Genomic DNA, 21,850 nt, shown 5'->3' on the forward strand with positions numbered 1-21,850 from the left:
CAGGAGAAACATGGTTAAGGTGAAAATAATCATAGAATAGGTGCAAAACTGCCTGGAAAACATAGTCAGTGAGTTGATATTAATGACTCATTGTCAGAATGGAAAGAGTGGGAATCCACATAAGTCTGTCTTGTGCTATTTAGAGGTTTCATTAACATCCTGATGACGGCAGATAGAATATACTTATTGTGCTGAGGATGACATGAGGTTGAGAGGGACTGCAAACATTTTGGAAGGCAAGACTAGAATGAAAATGATCTTGTCAAATTGAAGACATTCTCTGGATGAAAGTCAGAAGGGACAATATACAGCACTTAGGAAAAACAAGCTGTACAAGTACACCATTGTAAATGACTATGAAGTATTTATTCATGGAGTGATTTGGGAGCATAATGGAGGAACAGAGATCAACAGAATTGTGACCTGGTAAAAATGAATAAATCAAACAATATTTAGGCATCTTTTGGAGAGAGTCTAAAGGAAAGGGCATGAGCTTAGATCTATAAAGCAGAGCTGATAAGTGTGGCAGATTTTTAGTTCAACTGAAAAAAAGTAGTGTACATGTAGCAGTTTTAGAGTGGATAAAAAATTGCACAGAGAAAAGGAATCTGGCCTCTCTGTACTACTATTAGGATAAGAAGTACTTGTAATAAATTTCAGGAAGACAATGTCAGGTTAGATAGGATATCGGGAAAATCTTTGTAGCAGTAGGGATAAGACTGCACTGGAGTCCATTCCTTAGAGAGGTTCTGAATCTCCTTCTGGGATTCTTTAAAACAGGCTGTGGGAACTTCTCATGGAAAGACAGGAATAGTTTGGGGCAGGAAACTGTGTTTAATGTACAGTTGAAGGTTCATATCCAACTATTTTCCTATGATTCTATGTGGTCCCTCTTGACATAACAAAAGTCAACTATCACTGTCCTCGGGGCACCTGGAGAGCTCTTTGCCTTTGCTACATTGCTTTTAAAGAAGGCTGCATTGAAAGTAGGAAGGATTGGATGCAGGAGTAGAATTATTGCGTGTTAAGGCAGAAGTAAGAGAGATCCTGACTTGTTGCATCTTGTTTTCTCTCTCTTCTTGTATAACTAAACTTTGAAGTTGGGGTGAAAGCGTGTTCTTGAATGTTCCAGCTTCTTCTTTCATCCTGCCCCACGTAGCATACCCAGTTCTCTCACCAAAAAAATACTTCTTGCTATCAGAGGTGTTACTGCTAATTTTTGGTTTACATTAATGTAAATATTTTTCTACCCAATCTTTATACACATCCCCTGCCCTCACCTCTGCTTTTCCAGCCTCTTCCCTAGTCAGTGCCTCAGTCCCCGGCCCTCTCTCTTGTGTTAGATAGAAGAGTTTTAAATAAATTTCCAGAAAAAAAAACAAATTGTTTTTCTTATCTCCTTAGCGTAGAACAGGCTCATCAGTTGCCTTTATACTCGATGAGCATTGTTTTTACTTGACACAAATGCACAACATTCCCTCCTTTTAGGTGCCTGAAATGCTGGCCACCCTTCTGCTTCTGCTGTAGCAGGCTCTGCTTGGCTCACTGACTCCTGACTTGGCCAATATCCTTCACAAATTCATTCTTTTCTGCCCACTCTCCCCTTTCCAGCTCCTTGTCTTCATCCTTGTCCGCCTAGCTTGCCCCGAACAACAGCTTAGCCTCCTTACACACTTGCCTTATGTGGGGCATTGAACTTTTATGCTGCCTGCCTCTTCATCATTGTAGCCATTGCATAGGGGCAGTGTTAAAACTACAATCCAGACCAGCTTATTGTAAATGCTCTGCCTGGCAGGTTAATGAGAAGGGCCCTTCAGCTTGTACTTGAAGAAAAAAAAGTTCTGGTTACGAACTTTCAGCAGCTCCTTTAGTTTTCTCTATTGAGCTGGATGTAACCTGTAGGCTTGAAGGCTAGACTAATTTTGGCTTTTACTTTTGGGTAATATGGAACCCCAGTAATGTTTCCTATCCCTTATTGACAAAATTATGATATCTTACTGGAGATTTACAGCTGCATATTTTGAAGATATTCTCTGTAACGCCCTGTCAGTGAAGCCATTTCACCAGGAAAAAAACAGTGATCCACTTTTAGCAGTAAGATTTCCTGTCAGCCTTGTGTACCTGTCATGCTATAAAATGGAGGATTCAGCTGCTTTCTCCTAAAAGCAAGTGGGTAAAGTGAGAGCTTTGATGGAATGGCCAGTTATGTCATCAAATGCTAAACGATTTCCATGTGGAGCTAGCTGGATGGTGTTGAAAATTTGTTCTTAGGTGCTCAGTGATAGCAACTCTTTCTTTTGCAGTGCTAAGAGTGACATCTCCTGCCACTTCACGTGTTGCATTAGTCACTGGCCTGTGTAAATATTTGATGAAGGCATCCTGTATATGGTCTTAGCACTTTAGAACGCAAACATTAGGAGGAATTTGTTTTCATTGTAGTTCGGATTTGGATTCAAGGCAGTATTCTTTTATGATGCTGAGGATTACCTGATCTTGTGCCTAAGCAGAAAGCTTGTCGAGATAAAACTGCATGGTGTAGTGGTCCAAAGAGAGACCTAGGGAAACGTGTCCTGCTCTGTGGTTGCAGCTAACTGTGCTGTTGTGGGTGATGGTTCTCAGCTTAGATTGTTTCATATATTTCAGTTCATGTTCTTGCAATTTAAGGGAGAACAGAGGCATTTTTCACTCTTTCTTTTAAATTCTCTAAGGAAAAACTTTATTGGATTGTAATAGGTACTGTTGCTATGAGATCAATTCACATAAATAAGTATAGATACATCTCAGTGAAATGCAAATTCATGCAAGCTAACTACATTTATTTATACCTTTTCCTGTTTATTTCTTATGTATTAGCACTTAATACTGACAGCCTCCTCTGTTGCGTAAATGCCGATTTAATTTAATTCAGATTGTTTTAATTCCTGTGAAGCAAGTCTTGCATTCACATACATATGTTGCAATTGCTATTTGAATTCAGCTCCCTCATGACTGATTGTAGCAGTCATACAAATGGGCTGTCATAGAGCTCTTATGTCACGTGGCATTTCATAATATTTCAAAATAGTGCTGTTCATACATACTACTTGAAGAACAAATCCATACTGAACTTCTGAAAATTTTCTTCTTTGAGATTTGCATTTTAGTGCTTGGATGTACATTCCAGCACTGTTCTTAGGAGAAATTTCTTCTTTTACTAATTTTTCTGTGGCTAACTTTGGTGGCTTTGTTACTCTGAAAGGTAATGACTGAGTATGAATTTATTTTTCTCTAACGCCAGTAACTAGTGATCAAACCAGCAGACTGTCAGAACTGTTCAGTAGCTGCAAACATCCTGGTTTTTGGGTAATGACAGCATTTGCTTTGCATAACATGAACGATCTGCCATGAGTACAGAGTCATCTGGTTTTGATATTAGTTTGTGTTAGAAACCTAAATGCCTTGAATTTCCTCTCTGGCTCGTAGAGAGAGAAAGGTGCTTCAGACGTGTGGCTGAACCCACCGACCTCTGGACCTCTGGAGATGTGCTTCTGTCTTTCTTTATTCATTGTCTAAAATTAGGTGGGATAAGTCAGAACTGCAGAGCTGCAACCTTTTATTAATCAGCTCCTTCTAGAGATTGCCCCATCCCTGGGGGTGTTCAAGGCCAGGTTGGATGGGGCCTTGAGCAGCCTGATCTACTGGGATGTGTCCCTGCCTATGGCAGGGGAATTGGAACTAGATGACCTTTAAAGTTTGTTCCAACCCACACTATTCTGTGATTCTATGATTCAGCTAAGAGATCCTGAGCCTTTGAGTTTTCACATTCTGAAATGTGAGATAAAGTCAGTGATTTAAGTCAAATCTCTTCAAAAATTCCTGTGCAGTGAATGGGAATACATATATCATAAAAGCCACATTTTGTAGACCCTGATTTAGATCATGTATGAAATGAAAAAAAAAAGGTACAATAAAAATAATATCAAACTTTACATAGTATTACTGCCTCAATTAATAGGCAGTCTGATTTAATCATGCCTTATTACTGAATATGGGTGGGAGGAGAAAGGGAGTAAGACCATTCCTTTTCTTATATTTTTGATTATATAATTATCAATAATTAATTGATAATTAATTATTGATATTCTTGAAAATAATATTCTTGAAAAAGTGACTGAAAAATATAAGAATCTCCAAGTTTTATCCATAAAGGCTCAAGCTTAGATGCTAGAAGACTCTGAAAACTGTCAAAAAAAAAAAAATGGTACTGAAACCTGAAAGTGAATTAATAAATAATGAATAAAAAATCTGAACTGAATGAAAAGATTTTAAAAAATCTATGTACCTTGGGGCAAACATACTGAAAGACAAAATATTAGCAGTAGTGAAATGTTAAAATAACTATATACTGAATTTAGATTCAAAAGACACAATTGGATCATCTAGTCAGACTTCATTTCATTTACACTCTATGAAATTTTATAGCTTCTGTCTGACTCCTGGATCTGTATCTGTGCTCTATTAGTTGGCACGAGAACTATTAATAAACAAGGGAACTTTTTATTTGTACCAAACACTGTTTCACTGTTAAAAGAAATGTGTTCCTAATCCATCATCTTAAATTATCTGGCTTCAACTGTTAGCTTTCTATTCTTGTTATACTTCTTTACCCTGGATTACATAGAACCTTAATTCCCAGTATTTTCCCTGTGTGCATCGACTTACACACAACAATTGAGGCACCTTTCAATTTGCTTTTTGATAAACCAACATTATTTAGCTTTTAAATGTAGCCTCTTACTGCAAAGCATTTTAATGTTTTTGTATGATTTCCTTAATTTTCCAAATGTTTTTTAAAAAATGAATAAAAAACCTGTACATACTATTAATCATAATTTGTATGAAGGCCATACAGAGAGGACATTAATTCATTTTTGTTCTGCTTGTACAGTCTGGGAAAGCACTGGATTACTCTTGTGATAATGTTGTTGGGACAAACATGACAGGATGACCTATGATATCCCCTCATCCTAAACTCTCACATAACATGCATATTCTATAATATAGTATTTCCATCCTCTTTTGTCCCATTTATTCCTTAGGCTATAGGCCACAAGGTTTACTTTCAGTATTCCTACCTCTATAACTTTGCAGTTGGCTGTCCTAAAGCACCTTTTGTTTTATGGTATCCAGGTAACCAAATGATCCTGCTAATCTGTCAGACTGCCCTGTCCTCATTGTTATTTATGCTTCTATCCATACTCTTAATTTCATACCTGTTTCACCTTCATTGATTACAGTAGATCATGATGTTCATTTCACTGGCAAGTATGTTTCTGACATGTCAGTTAATCAGTTTTCAGACCATTTAGCCTGCGTTTTATTGATATTGTATAGTGCCAACTTTTTAATCAGATGTATTATTGAATTAATTGCTTTACAAAGTCTAAGTTAGGCAATTTTATTGGACATGTGTGTAATCTTATGAAAATAATGTTTGTATGATGAGAATTATTTTCTCTAAATCCATACTGCCTGCCTTTAATTACATTACTGTTCTTTATTCTTTATCCATTATTGATTAGACTTTGTATAAGCTCACTCTTTCTTTTGTCTCAATTGATGTCAGGCGAACCAGTTATACTGCTTGTTCTTTAAAAGTTAATGGTACACTAGCATTCTTCTGGAATTTCCCTGCTATTTCAAGATTTATTAAAAATTAATAGAAGAGATGAGAGATGCCCTTAGTTATTTGGATCTGTTGATTTGAATGTAATTATCTCTAGCAGATGCTGTCTCATATTCTCATCAGTTACTAATTCTTTAGAAATGAAATCTGTATTTGCCAAGTTAAAATGTAAAATATGGAATGTTGCCAAATCTTAGGCTTTGTGTTTGTAGTGTTCCTAAAGTCATGATTCCTTGAAGCATGATCTATCTTATCTTTTAATATAATAAAAAGAATAAATAGATAGAGACAGTCTGTTACCCAAAAGGTTTGGAAGCTTTGTAGTTATAAATACAGATACAAGAAACATTAAATCATTAAATATGGATGAAGTTTTCACACTTAGAGTTGAAAAGATAAATCAGATTTTGTCCTCAGATTACAAACAGGAAACTAGTTTTGTAAGTAGGGTACATGGTGACTTTAGACCTAAGCTTGTCTAGAAGTAAAGCACATTTAAAAATGACCAAACTTTGGAATGCTAAGGTTATAAAATATCAGAGGAAGCATTGTGCCTAGACATATCTGTAATCTTCAAGCCAGGGATGTACTCTCTAAAGTGTCTTTGACTACTGCTAGTGATTTTTGGTTATAGTGGTATTGGATTATCTAGAAACTGCAATGACGTCGGCAGCAGCGTTCTCCTAAGTTGCCATCTCTTTCTGACAAGCTAGAAGGCCTATCAATAGAACCGAATTACAGTACAACTCACTTTCACTGAAGTTAGTGGTTACATATGTAACTGACTTCTGTAACAGGCGAGTTAACTGATAATGAGTATATTTTGAAAAAAAAATATGCCTAATAATAAGGACTGCAAATTTTAGAAATATCTATGTCAGTGTTTTATATGTTAATATCTTTCTTGTTAAGCTGAGGTCATCATGTGATAATAATTATGAAAATGATCAATAGAAAACTTCCTGACAGACACAATGTTCTTATAAATGTAATTATTGTAACAGAATATTATTATTCTAACAGTTGTGCAGGAGTGGCTGTTGTTATTGTTAGGTCTTTCTGTAAAAAGAGCAGTAGTGTAAGGAAATAGCCTAGGAACCATCTGTTAATAGTAATTGTATGTTCAGAGCTTCCTACTGGAGAAAATTATTTGATTAGTGTAGTACAGTAAGAATTAAGGTACAGATTTTGGAATAAAATGCACATTTAAAAGGGCAAATGAAAGGAAATTTGCCTACGTGCTTAGATTGCTTTCACTGTCACCAAGCAACAAATAGACTTTAACCTTTCTCCCTTTTGTTTTGCACAAGGAACCAGATAAAAAGCAAGCACTTTTCCATGTAGGCTTTCTATCTTTTAAATTCCATAGTCTCTGAAACTAAACCTAACTTGGAGTAGGAGAGAAGTATTTTAAACTACCTAGTGGTATCAGCATCTGTATTGTGGCTGACTTAAGCTATCTGAGCTTTTAAGAGGATATATTCTAAATAGGAAAGCTATTTAAAACTTCCCTTTTGCACAATGTTACTAGTGTGATGTTGTCACAGGAACATTAATCTCAGAGTTACTTATTGTTATCAGTATAAAATTACAGCCATTAATTATGGGTGTACCAGGAGTATCTTTATTTTTCTTTTTCATTTCTGTAATTTATCTTCTTTAAGGAAAGTCTCTCATTGGAAAACAAGGTCCTGTGCTCTAAAACAGGACTGTAGCATAGGGAGAAAGCAAACTAAGGTTGATGACTTGGCACTAGCAATCTGTGAGGAAAATCAAATTGAGTTACAAGTGTTGGGCATTTGCATGAACTCAGTTGCAGAAGGGAACTTTAAATCTAGAATGCAAAGTGTTTGTGACTAAATAGAACTTATTCTGCATATGATGTGAAAATCAGTTCTTTTGTAAGGTTTAATATTTTAGTAAGAAAGTAGCAGGAAAGAAGTTAGTATTTGCTACCCTAGAAATTTGTATTTGCTGTATCAGGTCTGTGACCTGAGAGGTTCCATTATTGTTAATCTGCCAGTCTATACATAGCTTGCATTTATATTTTGGTGGCTACAAAGTAGCTCCAAAACCATTGTTAAAATCAGGATACACATGATGCAGCTGACCTGAGTTTACCATTATGAATCAGCAAGTAAATTACATCTAATTTCATAAAATACTGATATAATCATGGAATGGTTTGGATTGGAGGGGATCTTAAAGATCATTCAGTTCCAATACCCCTGCCATGGGCAGGGACATGTCCCAATAGACCAGGCTGCTCAAGTCCTCATCCAACCTGGCCTTGAGCACTTCCAGGCAAGGGGCAATAATAATATTAGAATTTAAAGCTTAAAAAAATGTTCATGGACTATAATTGTCTAGAATGATGCAGTGAAGGTGTTTCACAGAAGTAGGTCACTCTGGTTTCCACACTACAGACAAATTATTTAAATATAATCCACCTATATAATGTAAGAGAGCAATATTAATAATACTCAGGACATAACATGGCAAAAATAATTAATAATACTCATGGTGCATGGCAAAACAGGAGAGTCTTTTAGAAAAACATATAAGAATGATTTTTTTTCAAAATTGCATGCTCTGAGTTGGGCATCTCAGTTCATAAAGCAGAAGAGGAAACCATGAATTCTTGATAGCTTAAAGAGGAGTATATCTTTTATCAATCATGTGATCCAAGCCTAATTCTGTTTTAGTATTCTTTATACAGCAGTGTCCATTTTGACTTTAGGTTCTATCACTTTCTGATTTCATTACTTGATGTTTAATCATGGCTATTGAGATTAACCTTTAAGGTCTTCAGAACTACATAATCTTTCTCCATTATCAAAGGTTTTTGTCATTTCTCAGCATATGTTTTGTGTGATTTTGATGAAGCAGGGTTCACACAGTCCTCCAGGTCACTAATGAAAATGGATAGCACAGAATTCAGTGTCAATTCCTTTGAGATCCCAGTTAATGTGTTGCTCCCTATTTGGAAACTGTACAGCTGCTACTTACTTGCTTTGTGATCTGCCAGCCTTTTTTTATGTCTGTTGTGGTATTTTTACCAACACAGTAGTTCTTTACTCAACAGCTGTGCATTGCCTGGTTTTGGTGCAGAGATGGGCATAGAATTCCTTTCCGCTCCAGCTAATTCATTTTTACCTAATTGACCATTTGGAATGGTTTTTTTAATACCTTCTTCATTTTTCTCTGTAATTTTCTGGACCTGGAAACTATGTAAGTAGATTGGTAATCTTGAATGGCTTTCTGGTGATAACTTAACAAGTTAAGAGAATACCAGAATAACAAAATGCCATTTCTGTTTTTGACAGAGAAATTCAGGCTGACAGAAAACAGAAAGTTAGGAGCTACCTTGGGTAATTTTTCTCTTAAGTTGTCAAAACCACTCTGAAGAACAGACTTAATAAGGACATGATGCTCAAAGAGGGATTATATTTACGTGAGCACACAGTAGCTGAAACACTAGTTTTGCTATAGGTGCCATGGAAAACAGGGACGTGTACTGCCAGGAAACATCAATTCAGGTTCTTCCTGTGAGGTACATTTGTATGTATGTAACCAGAACATTCCTCAGGTAGTTAAAAACATGTCTTATGTCTTTTGCAACAATACTATTATTGAAGGTTTTTTATCAAGCAATGTGGAGTCAATTGTCTCCTGCATCCATTGCATTCCTATGCAGAACTAATTTCTCATCTTGCCTGTTGAGTTGATGCTGTAATCCATCCACACTGAATGCTCTGCATAGAAATATCAAGTTGGTCTCTCAGGCTGAATTATTTCTTTGGGCATGTTGCAAAAATTCGTAGTTTTATCAAGGCACCCTATTCAGCAAGATGGTTAAGGACATTATCTAATCAAACTTTTGAGATGCTTAAAATTAAATCAGCATCTCAGTGCTTAGTTGATGTTGAGTATAGCCTTTGAGGGGATAAAACAATTTAAATTGTCTTATATTGAAAATACCTGATAATACTCTACCCACTTCTGGACTAGATGTCTAATATTGCCTAGTCTGTGTAGACTAGCCTATGTTTATTTAATGTGTTGAGGCAGAACACATATTGCCTACTGACACTGTTCAAAAAAAAGGCTGTATCTGTGTGGGTACAGGTATTGTAAGCAGAGATTCTTACTTTTTAGTCTAAATCATACTCAGTGCATGGAGGCAGATTTTATTCTTCAGAACAGGTTTGATGTGATATGAAAACGGCCTAGGTTTAAATGAAACACTTAAAACCAGTACTTTGCATTGTATTAATTGAGCCAGCAATACTTGTAATAAAATGGCCACACTGCCAGCCTCTTGGATCTGAGGAATTTTATAATACAAACCATAATGTAAAATTCACTAGGTAAGAGTAGCCAGGGTTCTGAGTCTGCTTGAGATAATAAATTCATTTTCATTTCTGAAAATATTCATAAAATGTTGTCTTATGATAATCCTATGTATTATAATGGCTTTTAGATGGTAGTATCATAAATTACAATGCTTAAAGCATACAACTGAGTATGATTTAGCATATGTTAGTATAAAGGAATCAAGGTGCCCAGCTGAATTTTTAAGTGCTTGAGTGACATGAGCTGACTGTGTTTACAAAATTGAAACTAGTACACATATATACGCCTGAGTGTCTGTCTGCCTTTTTAGTTATGCACATAGCTGAATTTCGGGGGGTTATTTAAAATTTCAGCTGGACCTCTTCTTTTCTCTGTGTGCATCGACGCAGATACGTATGGCTCTCTGGTATAGTGAAGAAACAACTACAAGATGGGTGCAAATACAGTTACTTCATTTATAATTGCCTAGGAAAAACTGTGTAGGAAGCTTTAGTGCTTTAGTTTCACACTGACAGATTTAGACTAATCTATTCCTATGGCATGCAGTGTATGAAAGCAAGAAAAATAAAGTAATTAAAGCTTCTATTCACCCAATTTAGTTACTAAAATGCATCTGTGAGTTAGATTAAAGGAAGAGAACTTTCAGAAGAACAATAAGATACTAATTATGCTGAAGGGCAATCTAAAAAGTTTCACCTTTCCTGTGGACAAGCAAGATTAATTGAAATGATGAATTTTACAGCAGTGGTCTGAATTCCTAGGACAACAGGGTGCATACTCTTCATAACTTTCATCAATTCATTTTGAGTGTTTCTATATCAAAAGTCTGTACAGTGATCAAGAGGTCAGAATCAACCTGAGCATGGATGGAAATATGTTATTGGCTTTTTTTTTCTCAGACCAGAACTCATCATGATTAGCTTTTGAAGCCTGATTTGAAGTTTCCCTAGGGCAGAACCAAAAATCAGGATTTTCATTTGCTGAATGAGCAAATACAAGCAAGGAGAAAAAATGGGTGTTGCTTAGCTGTGTGCCTGTTCAGCACAGTTGGAGCTACGTTGTATTGCACCCTTCCGTCTCTTTCTTACCTAGCTGACTCATAGCACAAGTGACATGAATCCTCACTTCTGCACTGTAATACTGTGCTGTTTTGAAGACCCTAACATAGAACTGCTCAGGATGGAGAGGGGCAGTTCACTGAGGTTACCTCTTAACTAAACTATTTGTTGGCGGACCAGTGTTTGGTTTTGGCAAGTATATATTGCAATCATTAACTATGTATTGCAATCATTAACTGAGTGGTGTAAATGCTCTGGGGGAATCAATTGCCAGAACTTCTCCTTAGCAAAGTCTGGTGATGCTTGAATCCAGCCTTGTGTACGTGCCACAGGCACAGCTATGACAGGACAGGGAGTTGCAAACTTGTCCTCCCTCTCCTATTAGCTTTAATGTCCCTTAAGGCTGGTTCTACCTGAATTCCCATTGTGATGCAGTGTGACAGAATCTTTTCAGCAGCTCAGCCCCTGATGCCAGTAGGATCTGGGAAGACAAGTGATTCTCAGTCTCTGGCAGCAGTAAAAAATGGCCAACACACTGTGTTGCAGTACTGCCTCGGGTCTCATAATCTTTCTGATTTTCAGTGTTATGTATACCAACATAAATCAGTTTGAACCAGCTTAAACCAGTTCAGATTTTTCCACCTTTCTAAGTCATTACTGGACTGACCTGAAAGTGAAAGAGATCTATTTCATTCACAGCAATACCTAGTTACTAATTGCTCTAAACATGTAATTTTTTTCTTGCCTGTTATCCATCTGTTGAGGAAACCTGGCCTGATCAAGGTACAAGAAGCTGAATACATGCTCAGATGGCTGACAAGTCATCCATAATGATGCTTTCAAAGAGCATCAAAGCTAGCTCAGGTAAAGTCTGTGGAAGTCAAAGTCACAGTATTGACAGTAGTTCAACATACTCTCAGCATTTGCAAAGCAGCCTGAAGCATAAGTGTCCAAACTGCACTGAAGAGTCGTTGGAACATACGTATGTTAACTCCTCTGTGTCTTGGAGAGTGTCCATTTTTTAGGGGGTCTCTAGGCATTAGTATGAAACATCTGCTGTTAGTATTTGCACTGTCATTACATAAGTCTGAAATCTTAGGAGACTGTTAACTTGCACTTTACAATGAGTGCTTAATTTGTGAAAATAACATATATCAAAAAACAGCAGATATAAAAAATAGTAATTGATGTAGTTCTCACTTTAGTCCTCTTGCTTTTAAGTATTTAGTTTTGCTATGGGTTGAGTTTATGTAACACCTTAATTTTTTATTTTTCACAGAAATGTAACCTGGAATAATTTAGCTATCCCAGACACCCACTGTTCCAGAGAGCTAGAAGAAGGTTACCAGTGCCCACCTGGATTTAAATGCATGGACCTTGAACATCTGGGACTAAGCAGGCAAGAGCTGGGCTACAGTGGCTTTAATGAGATAGGTCTGTCCTACTAGTAACATCCATTTCAGTATCCATTTAAAAATGTTTATGAAATGAATAGAACAGATAGCTCATGTCTGTGCTGAAAAGATATCAAGTGCAATCAGTATTCTGCTCAAGCAGAGTACATGCCAGAAAGAGAAGCTGTGCTGCTTGCTTTGGAATGATGAAGTTATCATCTATTTTTACATTGCCTGGGATTCCAGGATTTAAACAACTTCAAAACATTGTCTTTATTTAAGAAGAGTCGACTATAGATTGTCACCAGTATGCAAATGCAATGACTAATTTCTGTGTTTTATTTAGGATTAATTTTAGAGTACATAATTAATCCTATTTGTATAATTTTAGTAGTGATTACCATGCAAAAACCCACCCAGAATTACTTTGATAATCTTCTCAGTACTAAAGACAAGAGAGGAAATGAGATCGTGTGTCTGTGGCAATCTCTATCCAAATTGTCTTAAGTCAGAACATCACCCAGCAAAAGGATTGGGAGACAGGCAGATTTTGCAATATAGGTGTAATTTGTATTCAGTGAGAAACACTGTAGAGTCACCAGGGGAATACATTCTCTGCTAGCTGCAATGTGTCATGCCATCCCCACGGGGAAATGAGTGCAGAACAGTAATTCAGGAAAGGTGGCAAGAGCATGGGCAGCCGTGGCAAGATCTATATCCAAAAGAAAAAACCTAGTTTCTCTGTCAGAATATTGTGGTTATCTCACATTTATTTAACAGACAAAGGTCCAATGGGAGTCTACAGCTGTAAATTTTCATAAGCACAGGTAGGGGAGTCCCTTCAAATGATAAAGCATGCCTGCAGGCCATATTCTTTCTGATCCATCTCTCTAACTCTAATAAGCTGGGTTTTTTCCATCTTTCCTGGCTTGATTTCCAGATTGTTGTCCTGGCCTCAGCTGAACTTGAAGGTAATAAAAGGGTTTAATGACTGAATGACTGCAATCCAAATTTTTTTCAAATATTGTAAGTCTTTGCAGCTGAAATCACTTCAGTTGGTTCCCAGGCTGCTGAATATACACAATGAGCCAGAGTTACAAGAAACAGTCTCAGAGTCCTGTTACAGTAAGTACTCTGTGATACTAAATACTTTCTGACCAAAATCTGCAATTTGCGTTATTTCTTTTTCTCATGAGAAAGGGAGAAAAAAATTATTTCAACCAGGCTGCATTCTGTTTCCTCTGGGATTCAGAAGCATAACGTTTGTATCAGTTACTGCTAGCTGAATAGCACTACTGATAGCACCTATCTTATATAATTTTTTCTTCAGTAGATCTCAAAGGATAACTCCATCTGATCTATGAGACAGCCTTCATGTTCCGAAGGTAGTGGCATAGTGCCGTGACTGGGTGGACGTGAGCTGAGTTCACACTAGAAGCTGAAAACATCCACGTGCAACTTCTCTAGTTTGAGATGGGTTGGCAGGGGAGCATGCGATAGATGTATTGCCAGAAGGGTTATGCCTTAGACTGAAGTCACCCTTCTCATCTTGACATGCAAAATTATTTGTGGCTTTGAAGCCTGTTGGTCTACCTGCTGACTTGCTCACCAGGGAAAAGTAGTTGCAATGCCTTAGACGAGCTTCAGTGGGTAAATGACCCAAATGAGGCTCAGAGTGCTCAGTAAAAGAGGCCAGTATGTTTTTAATGACAGGGCAAGTTGGCAAAGACAGATGAAATAGTTTGTCCAAGGGTGCCTGCGAAGCTCATTGAAATAACAGGGCTAAAACTCAGGTCTCCTGAGTTGTAGTCCTATCATTTATCAATATTTCATTCTGAGTGCTATATTTTAAAGAGCAAAAGTTGGTAATAGGACACTTGTGATTGATATATTGGTTTTGTCTAGAAATAGTCAACAGTGGCCAGAAGTTAAGTTGAACATCAATTGAAAGCTGATTACTAAACTTTAAAAAGCTGGATAAGACGCAGCAGCTTTGCCACAAAACCTTGAATAAGCTTCCTCAAATTAGGAATGTTAGAAACAGCGTTATAACCAGCAAGTTTATCAATATTTTATAAATCTCCATTTTGCTATGCACCTTTGTATGTAGTTAACAGGTAAGTAAAGCAGTAGATCTTTTCTATGTAATTATACTATTTTATTGTACACATTCACTGGTATTTTATTTGCAGATATTACGCAGCCTGTCCTGTTGGTTCCTGAAATCTATCATTACAAAAATCACAAGAGCATAACAGATTGGCAGCTACTATAATTAATACCACTTAATTTGCTGTATATAAGTACAAGCTATGCATATTTGTATTGGACAATTTCTGCTATTTTTCTTCTCTTTAAAGAAAAGGGTAGGCTTTCTTACAATTTTATTACTAGATGAAGATCAAACTGTCCTAATCAGGTAGAAGTTAACAGAGATTTTTATACTCTGAGGTGGTTGAGTCGCCTTCCCTGGAGGTGTTTAAGGAAAGGGTGGGTGAAGTGCTTAGGGACATGGTTTAGGAAGTGTTAGGAATGGTTGGACTCGATGACCCAGTGGGTCCTTTCCAACCTGGTGATTCTGTGATTCTGTGATATTTGGAAAATTCTGTAATTTTGGCTATCCACTGCTCCCACTTCTATGAAGGCTTTGGTTTTAAAGGGATGAAAATTGGAAAGATTAGATAGTGTATGTTTTAGTACTCAACAATATATTTATTTCTCAAGTTTTCTGGTTTTAGTTTTTGGGTGGTCTACTTATCTGGTTTATGAATGCTTCTATGCAAGTATGTATGTATTGTTTAAGAAAGAGCATAGTTATGGACTGCTGATAAATATGGCTTGAAGTCATCTTGTCAAGATAATCTAGGCCATCCCCTTCTGATGTGAAACAGACTTCACAGTCTTTCCAGGCAATCTATTGCACTGCTTCATTGTCTTTACTGTTAGGAAGATTTTCCTAAAGTATAACCTGAATCTTTCTTTTTTTTTTGCAATTTAAGATCATAATTTCATACCTTATTCACTACTGATGGAGATAAAACTTTACAAAAGTTTTCTGAATCTTTAAAGACTATCATTATGCCTCTTCTACCCTCTGTAGCTCTGCTGGACCATGTAGCTCCAAATGTTTCAGTCTTTTGCTCCAGGACTTACATTTTATACCTTAAATTATTCTTATTGTCCTTCTCTAGACTTGCACCAGCTGATTCACCTCTTTGTTGAAGTGCAGTACTGGCAGAATACCCCAGTAAAGCCATTACTTTATGTGTTTTTACACTTTATTACAGTTTCTACATCCCACTGAGAAGTTTTGCATCTTCAGAACAGCATGTTGTGGGTGATTCATGTGTTTTTCTGATTTGTTGCAGCCATTATGTCCTTTTGAAAGAAATGCTATCACTGTTTCCTATCCTTTATTTGTTTACTTAATTATTTATTGTTAAATGTAGACCCTTGTATTTGTCTCTGTTGAATAGCATACCTTCTTTTTTTAACAGATTAGTTCCTCAATTTGCGAAGATATCCTGGACTTTTAATTCTTTCCTCCTGAATACTTTCAGTGCCTCTTAGCTTACTTTTATCTGAAATTTGATGAGCGTAATTTATTTTCTGTCAGCCTGGTCAAGAGTGAAAAATAAATAGAACCAGACCAAGATCAGACTCTGTTGGAACCCTGTTTGACAGTCTTCCTTTCTGACAATGTTTCATTAATAGCTGCTCGTAGGGATACTTAGCAAATGGTTTTGCACTCGGCACAGAGTAATTTCACTGAGCCGTATTTCTGTATGTTGTCATGGTGAGATAATGTTAAAACCCTTTTAACATTAAGATGTAGGCCATCTTAATGTAAATCAAGATGTAGGCCATCAAGTGTTGCATCTCTCTTTACAAAACCTGGTTTCATTCTTCATTTCTACAGCAATAATACAATAAGATTTGTGTCAAAGTTTCTCAAGTGCCTGTATCTTTTCAATATATATTTATAATATAATACTTTCAGCTGATATGTGTGCAGGTGACTTTTCAATCATGGCCATATCAGCATACATCTGCAGCTAATGCCTCTGTTCTTCGGTATATGTATTTCTATATTGGATGTAGAAAGGAATTAATACCAATCAGTTTTGCCAACTTTGCCAGTCAAATCTTTAATGAGGGTGAAGTTACTAAAAGCTGGGGCAGTTCTGTCTGACTCTTAACTCTAGGAAAATTATGAGCAACAGTTACAGAAGTTTATCTTGGACCTGTTTGTGAAACCAAAGAATTAATGAAACATTGAGCAGAGAACCAATCAGCTAAGGCCTCGGGACTCCAAATCTATTTCTCTGGGACTTCAGATATTTCAGATTCTGTCTGATGGGAGGCTACAAGAAGTTGCTACTTCATCTACTTCAAGGACTCGGTAGAAAACTAATACTCTTTCCAAGAGTTTGACACAGAATTTGACTTCTTAAATAGGTGTAGTTCTTACACAATGGGAGCCTTCATATTAAATGAAGTCTTTTATCCATCAGGATGCCTGAAAGATTTTTTGAATACTACCTGTGGGGCTGAGTGGGAGTAAGAGAAAGGACGTGAATGAAAGGGTTGGCTGGCTGTGTGGATGTGAGTGGCAAAGCTCCTTACTATTGACTATACCTGTATGGTACTGTCAAGATCTTTTTTTCCGACTTCTCAGCTGATTTTCATTCAGGCTGCTGTAAAGAGGTTGATGTTTCCTTCATATTAGAGAAGCCTTTAGCCTTCTCTCCCACTGAGGCCATCAGGAACATTCACAGTTGGCCTGATTCTTCTTTCTGATTTTATTCTTTTCTTTGTGTTTTTCCTAGCTGTGTTTAATTCCATAGGGTGTAGCTGATAGCATGACAGTATCATAAAGTGTGAAAAAAAAAATTGACCTAAATATTGAGAGAAATGACCTTTGTTTTGTGAATAAACCCCAATAATTGTACAGCTCATTAGTCATGTAACTGTATTTGCATAAGTATTTTCATTTGATGTGTCTAAAAAGCATAAATATAATTGTTGAATTGAATAACAGCATGTGAGACCTGGCAACTGGAGAACTATGACAAGTACTTCTGCCTTCCATGTCACTGTTTATCTGAGTGTGCGTCTACCTTTAGTCAATATTTAACAAGGCAGTTATTGCTAACAGGGCCACACTAAGGATGCTGATAAAGCTGTCTGGGTGCTGTTGGAAAGGGTGTCACATAGACACAAATGTGCCTGAACACTTGCTGTCACTGGATCCTGGGCAGTTTTCTTCCTTACCTGTATTTTCCCCACAATACAGATCCTTTTGCATTCAGATTTTTGTAACATCTGGCTAGTAATCATTCCACATGCCTCATGGGTGCAATCATCTGTAATCACCTACAGATGTACACTTGCAGCTACATTACTGATTTTACTCTTCATGTAATCTCACAAAATGTTTTTTTTCATGATTTACAGTGATGCATATTGCTTCAAATATTCTCAAAAGGAAAACAAAGTCTTGCAAGAAAGATACTTAAATGTTAAAAAATATTCTACAAAGTAAGTGAGAGAAGCTTAATGCCATGAAAGATCATTCTGAAAGGAGAAGGAGAACTTATTCTATGCTGTATCATCAGTCCATGTGTCAATTGCTAGGGCCAGTACCCTATTAAATGATACTAATTACATCTCATGCCTGCAGAGAGTATTTGACAAAGACTAACATATTAATGTCTGGTTTACAATCACGGAATCATAGAATCACTGTGTTGGAAAAGACAACAGTACCTGTCCACTACTAAATCATATCCCTAAGCACTTCATCTACCCATCTTCTAAATACCTCCAGGGATGGTGACTCAACCGCCTCCCTAGGAAGCCTGTGCCAGTGCCCGATTATGCTTTCAGTGAAGAAATTTTTCCTAATGTCCAATCTGAACTTCCTTTGGTGCAACTTGAGACCATTCCTTCTTGTCCTATCACCTATCACTTGGGAGACGAGACCAACACCCATCACACTACAGCCTCCTTTCAGATAGTTGTAGATAGTGATAAGGTTTCCCCTCAGCCTCCTTTTCTCTAGGCTAAACAACCCCAGTTCCCTCAGCCACTCCTCGTGAGACTTGTCCTCCAGCCTCTTCACCAGTTTCATTGCTCTTCTCTGGACATGCTCTGGGACCTCAATATCTTTCTTGTAGTGAGGGATTTACTTACAGGAGGTAAGCACACATATGTTGTACTTTGGAGACAAATAATGAAAGTTCAGTGGTAAGGAGTGCTTCAAAGCAGATACACAAAAATTACATCTGTAGTAAACCTTTCTTGCCTTACAGTAGAAGTGGACAGTGTTCAATGGCACAGTGAGCCACAAAAATCTCATTTCATGTACCATGAAACAGCAACAGAGCTTTAGATCTCAGATATTTCCCACTATTATTATAAGGACTTTTCCCTTATAATATTTGATCCAGAATTTAAGTATTCTTGGCATGCTTGCAGTTGAGAGGGTTTTTTTGAATTGCTAATTAGAAGAAAATACTTTTTATGTCACTATGAAAAACATCTGCCATGATTAGATTAGAAATGAACCTTGTTTAGTGTTTGCGAAGGAAAACATCACGGTGAGGCCAGAGTCAACTTCTTCAATTGACTTATAAGTATTGTTTTAGTAAAAGACTTGTACAGGAATCAAAATAGCTGCTTTGTTTATCGATAAATTGAAACAGACATCAGAGTTACATTGGTTCTCTTAGGGTTCCTTTTATAATGGGGAGAATACTTTCAAGTGTGCAACCAGTCTGAACTGCAAAGTCATTGCTCTTAGACTAGTAGAAAATTGGGGTAGCATTATATCCATTGTTCAGAAGGAAGGAATTAAGGTTAAGATAGTATGCTGTGAACCTGCATTTTGTGCCTCTGCCACAATCCATTAAGTACCTTGTCCATGAGAGATTTAATGTTGCCTAGTAATTCACTAATTCATAGTGGCTGAGTAGTGTGTTGAGTGGTGAGGTTTGGTGGACACATGAAAGCCAAATAAACAGAAAGATGCTCAAGCTAGTCTGGAATAAAAGCTGAAAAGTTATCCTAAACCTGATCCCCAGTTAGGTACTCCTAGAAACAACAAGCATTCAGAACTACAAGTCCATTTGTTTATGTGGATACTCCTATCATGAACTTTGCTGCAGGAGACTGTTACAGGTCCCTAAAGAGAAATTAGAAGTGTCTTGTGTTTTTATATAGTAGTGCAGTGGTCAAAGTGAGAGACCTGCTCACCCCCATGTAGGGACAATGGCAGGGCATGCTCCCTCCCACCTCCCTCCCTTTCAGGTTGCAGCAGAAGGAATTCCTGTCTCCAGAGGACAGTGAGCAACATGAGACTGGTGACCACAGGACGTACTACAAAGATCTGCTTTTTGTCATTCTTACGGAAAATTATTTCTAAGTTTTCTCCGTGTACTGCCTAACATAAAAGTTTATAAAACCAGCTTTAATGCTTAGGAGTCTGAATGTTGGCAAGACATACCAACATAAAAGAAAACACTTAAAACCCAACTTGTCATTCCTGCTACCACTGGACAAAGAAAAGAGCCTGTCACTGGTGACAGGGGCTGATTTCTCTTTCACTCCATGCCCACTCGAAACACTTATCTCTTAGTGGCAGTACTAGCAGCTACTTGGTCTTTCCAGGTCCCTGGCATAGGCAAAACATGCAAGTGGATTATGACTGATTAGTTGTCCTAGGCAAGTGCCTACTTTGACAGCTCTGAGACTTCCATGTGGATGAGGAACAGTGAATTCTGTGTTGACGAACAGGGTAAAACTTATATTTGCAGGTTATTTGTTCAAAGTAGGAGGTACAACTGACAGTGAAAAGGATTACAAAGGTGTTTTCAGCTTCCTAATATGCCTCCTTCTTCCTCCCACTGCCCTTTGATGCAGTCATCTCTACCTGAATGAAGCCAGCATCATTTTACACAGATACAGATGGCCAGAAATGCAGATCAGCATCACCACTTCAGTCCGGCTCCCTTGGCTCTGAGTCAGTTGGTATCTATGCTAATAGAAAGTGATGAGGGGATGTAATTGTTAAGTTAGAATCTCAGTTTAATTGTACCAGTTAAAGGCTAAGAGAATGAGCTCTTATGAAAGAAGCATTGGTTCAGTAATGATTTCATCAAAAGTCAGGCTCTTTTATTCTACAGATGGTATATGCACTTGATATATGTATGGATTCTTAATGCCCTGTTTATCCTAGCAGGTGCATCATAGTATTAAATACTTTGATAAATAGGTCTAATCTTATTGCATTTATACAGCTCTATGATTCAGTCACTTGCATGTAAAGTGCCTAATAATGAGGCCTTCATCCATGACCGCAGTCATCATGCAGTAGCATGACAAGTGATAACAGTGTTAATGTGTGAAGGTGTCAGAATATAATTAGGGAAGCCATTCAGAATGTCTAGCAATAAAACTCATATTTTCTAAATGTGAGCCAAACCGACTGAAAGCACGCCCCATTAGTTCACTGATTAAGAAACCAGTGACAATCCTTATTTCAAAAACAGTGATAGGTTTTTGTTTTTCTCACTGGAATTCCTTGCTAGGCCTTGCAGATGGAGAGCAATGAAGTTCTGATCCCAGCCGAGGCACTGTTGTCGGCAAGAGAATCTCTGCTTAGTAAATTTCGCCTATTTGTTTTACTGCCAATGAATATAAACTTATAATCACTCATTCAGGTATTGAGTCTCACGGAAGACAAATGGTTAAAGAAATACCTAAGGAAAACACCTTTCCTCCTGCACCTATCTGAACTTCAATCCACACGCCTCTTCTCCCTACGTCCTAGTCCCCACTCCTCTGCTTCTGCAGCATGTGAGATGAGGGATGGTGTAGGAAGCTGAGGACAGGGCATAGTGATATTTTTTTGCTATTCTTTGTGTCTTACTTTTCTGCTTGTGGTCCGTCCCTCTGAATCATATCCTCTGCTCAAGGGTGGGCCTGTCCTTGGTCTGCAGTCCCTTCAAAGGTGTCACAACTCTGGGATGCCCCTGTTACCAAAGACCTTCCAATTATTCCCACTGCAGGCATGCGAATAAACCTAGGCATGACAGCTTAGACCACCTTAACATAGGCACTTTCGGAAAGTTATACAGCTTTTTGGTGTGTGTAGAAAAGTAAAGAAAATTGTTCATGTGCTGCATGTGGGTGAGAAAAGTTTGCAGTCTTCATTGTGTTGTTCCTCTTGGGAAATAACTCTTGTTATGAAGGATGTGAGCACTGTGAGGAATGAAGCAGGGCATTGTGAATAAGGTAAGCAAGTTCAGTTTGTTTCTTAGATATAATGAGAAAGTTGAAAGAGAGTCTAGTAAAACTAGACTGGTAAATCCCTC

General features: G+C 37.4%; 1 protein-coding gene across 5 annotated transcripts in view; it reads left to right on the forward strand.

Annotated features, from left to right (window-relative positions):
• The window catches only part of NALCN (sodium leak channel, non-selective), a 229,008-nt gene that overhangs the window by 38,464 nt on the left and 168,694 nt on the right, over nucleotides 1-21,850 (forward strand). For 3 of the 5 annotated variants that reach the window (XM_054085381.1, XM_054085371.1, XM_054085388.1), the window contains exon 7: nucleotides 12,359-12,513. The exons of 1 other annotated variant lie outside the window; for it this stretch is intronic. In XM_054085381.1, coding sequence (XP_053941356.1) covers nucleotides 12,359-12,513 — 155 coding nt within the window. Of the gene's footprint in view, nucleotides 1-12,358; nucleotides 12,514-21,850 lie in introns of those variants that run through there. One more of the 5 variants, XM_054085401.1, reaches the window with a different exon arrangement.

Source organism: Cuculus canorus, chromosome 1 (assembly GCF_017976375.1).
Source record: "Cuculus canorus isolate bCucCan1 chromosome 1, bCucCan1.pri, whole genome shotgun sequence".
In the NCBI taxonomy this organism is placed as follows: domain Eukaryota; kingdom Metazoa; phylum Chordata; class Aves; order Cuculiformes; family Cuculidae; genus Cuculus; species Cuculus canorus.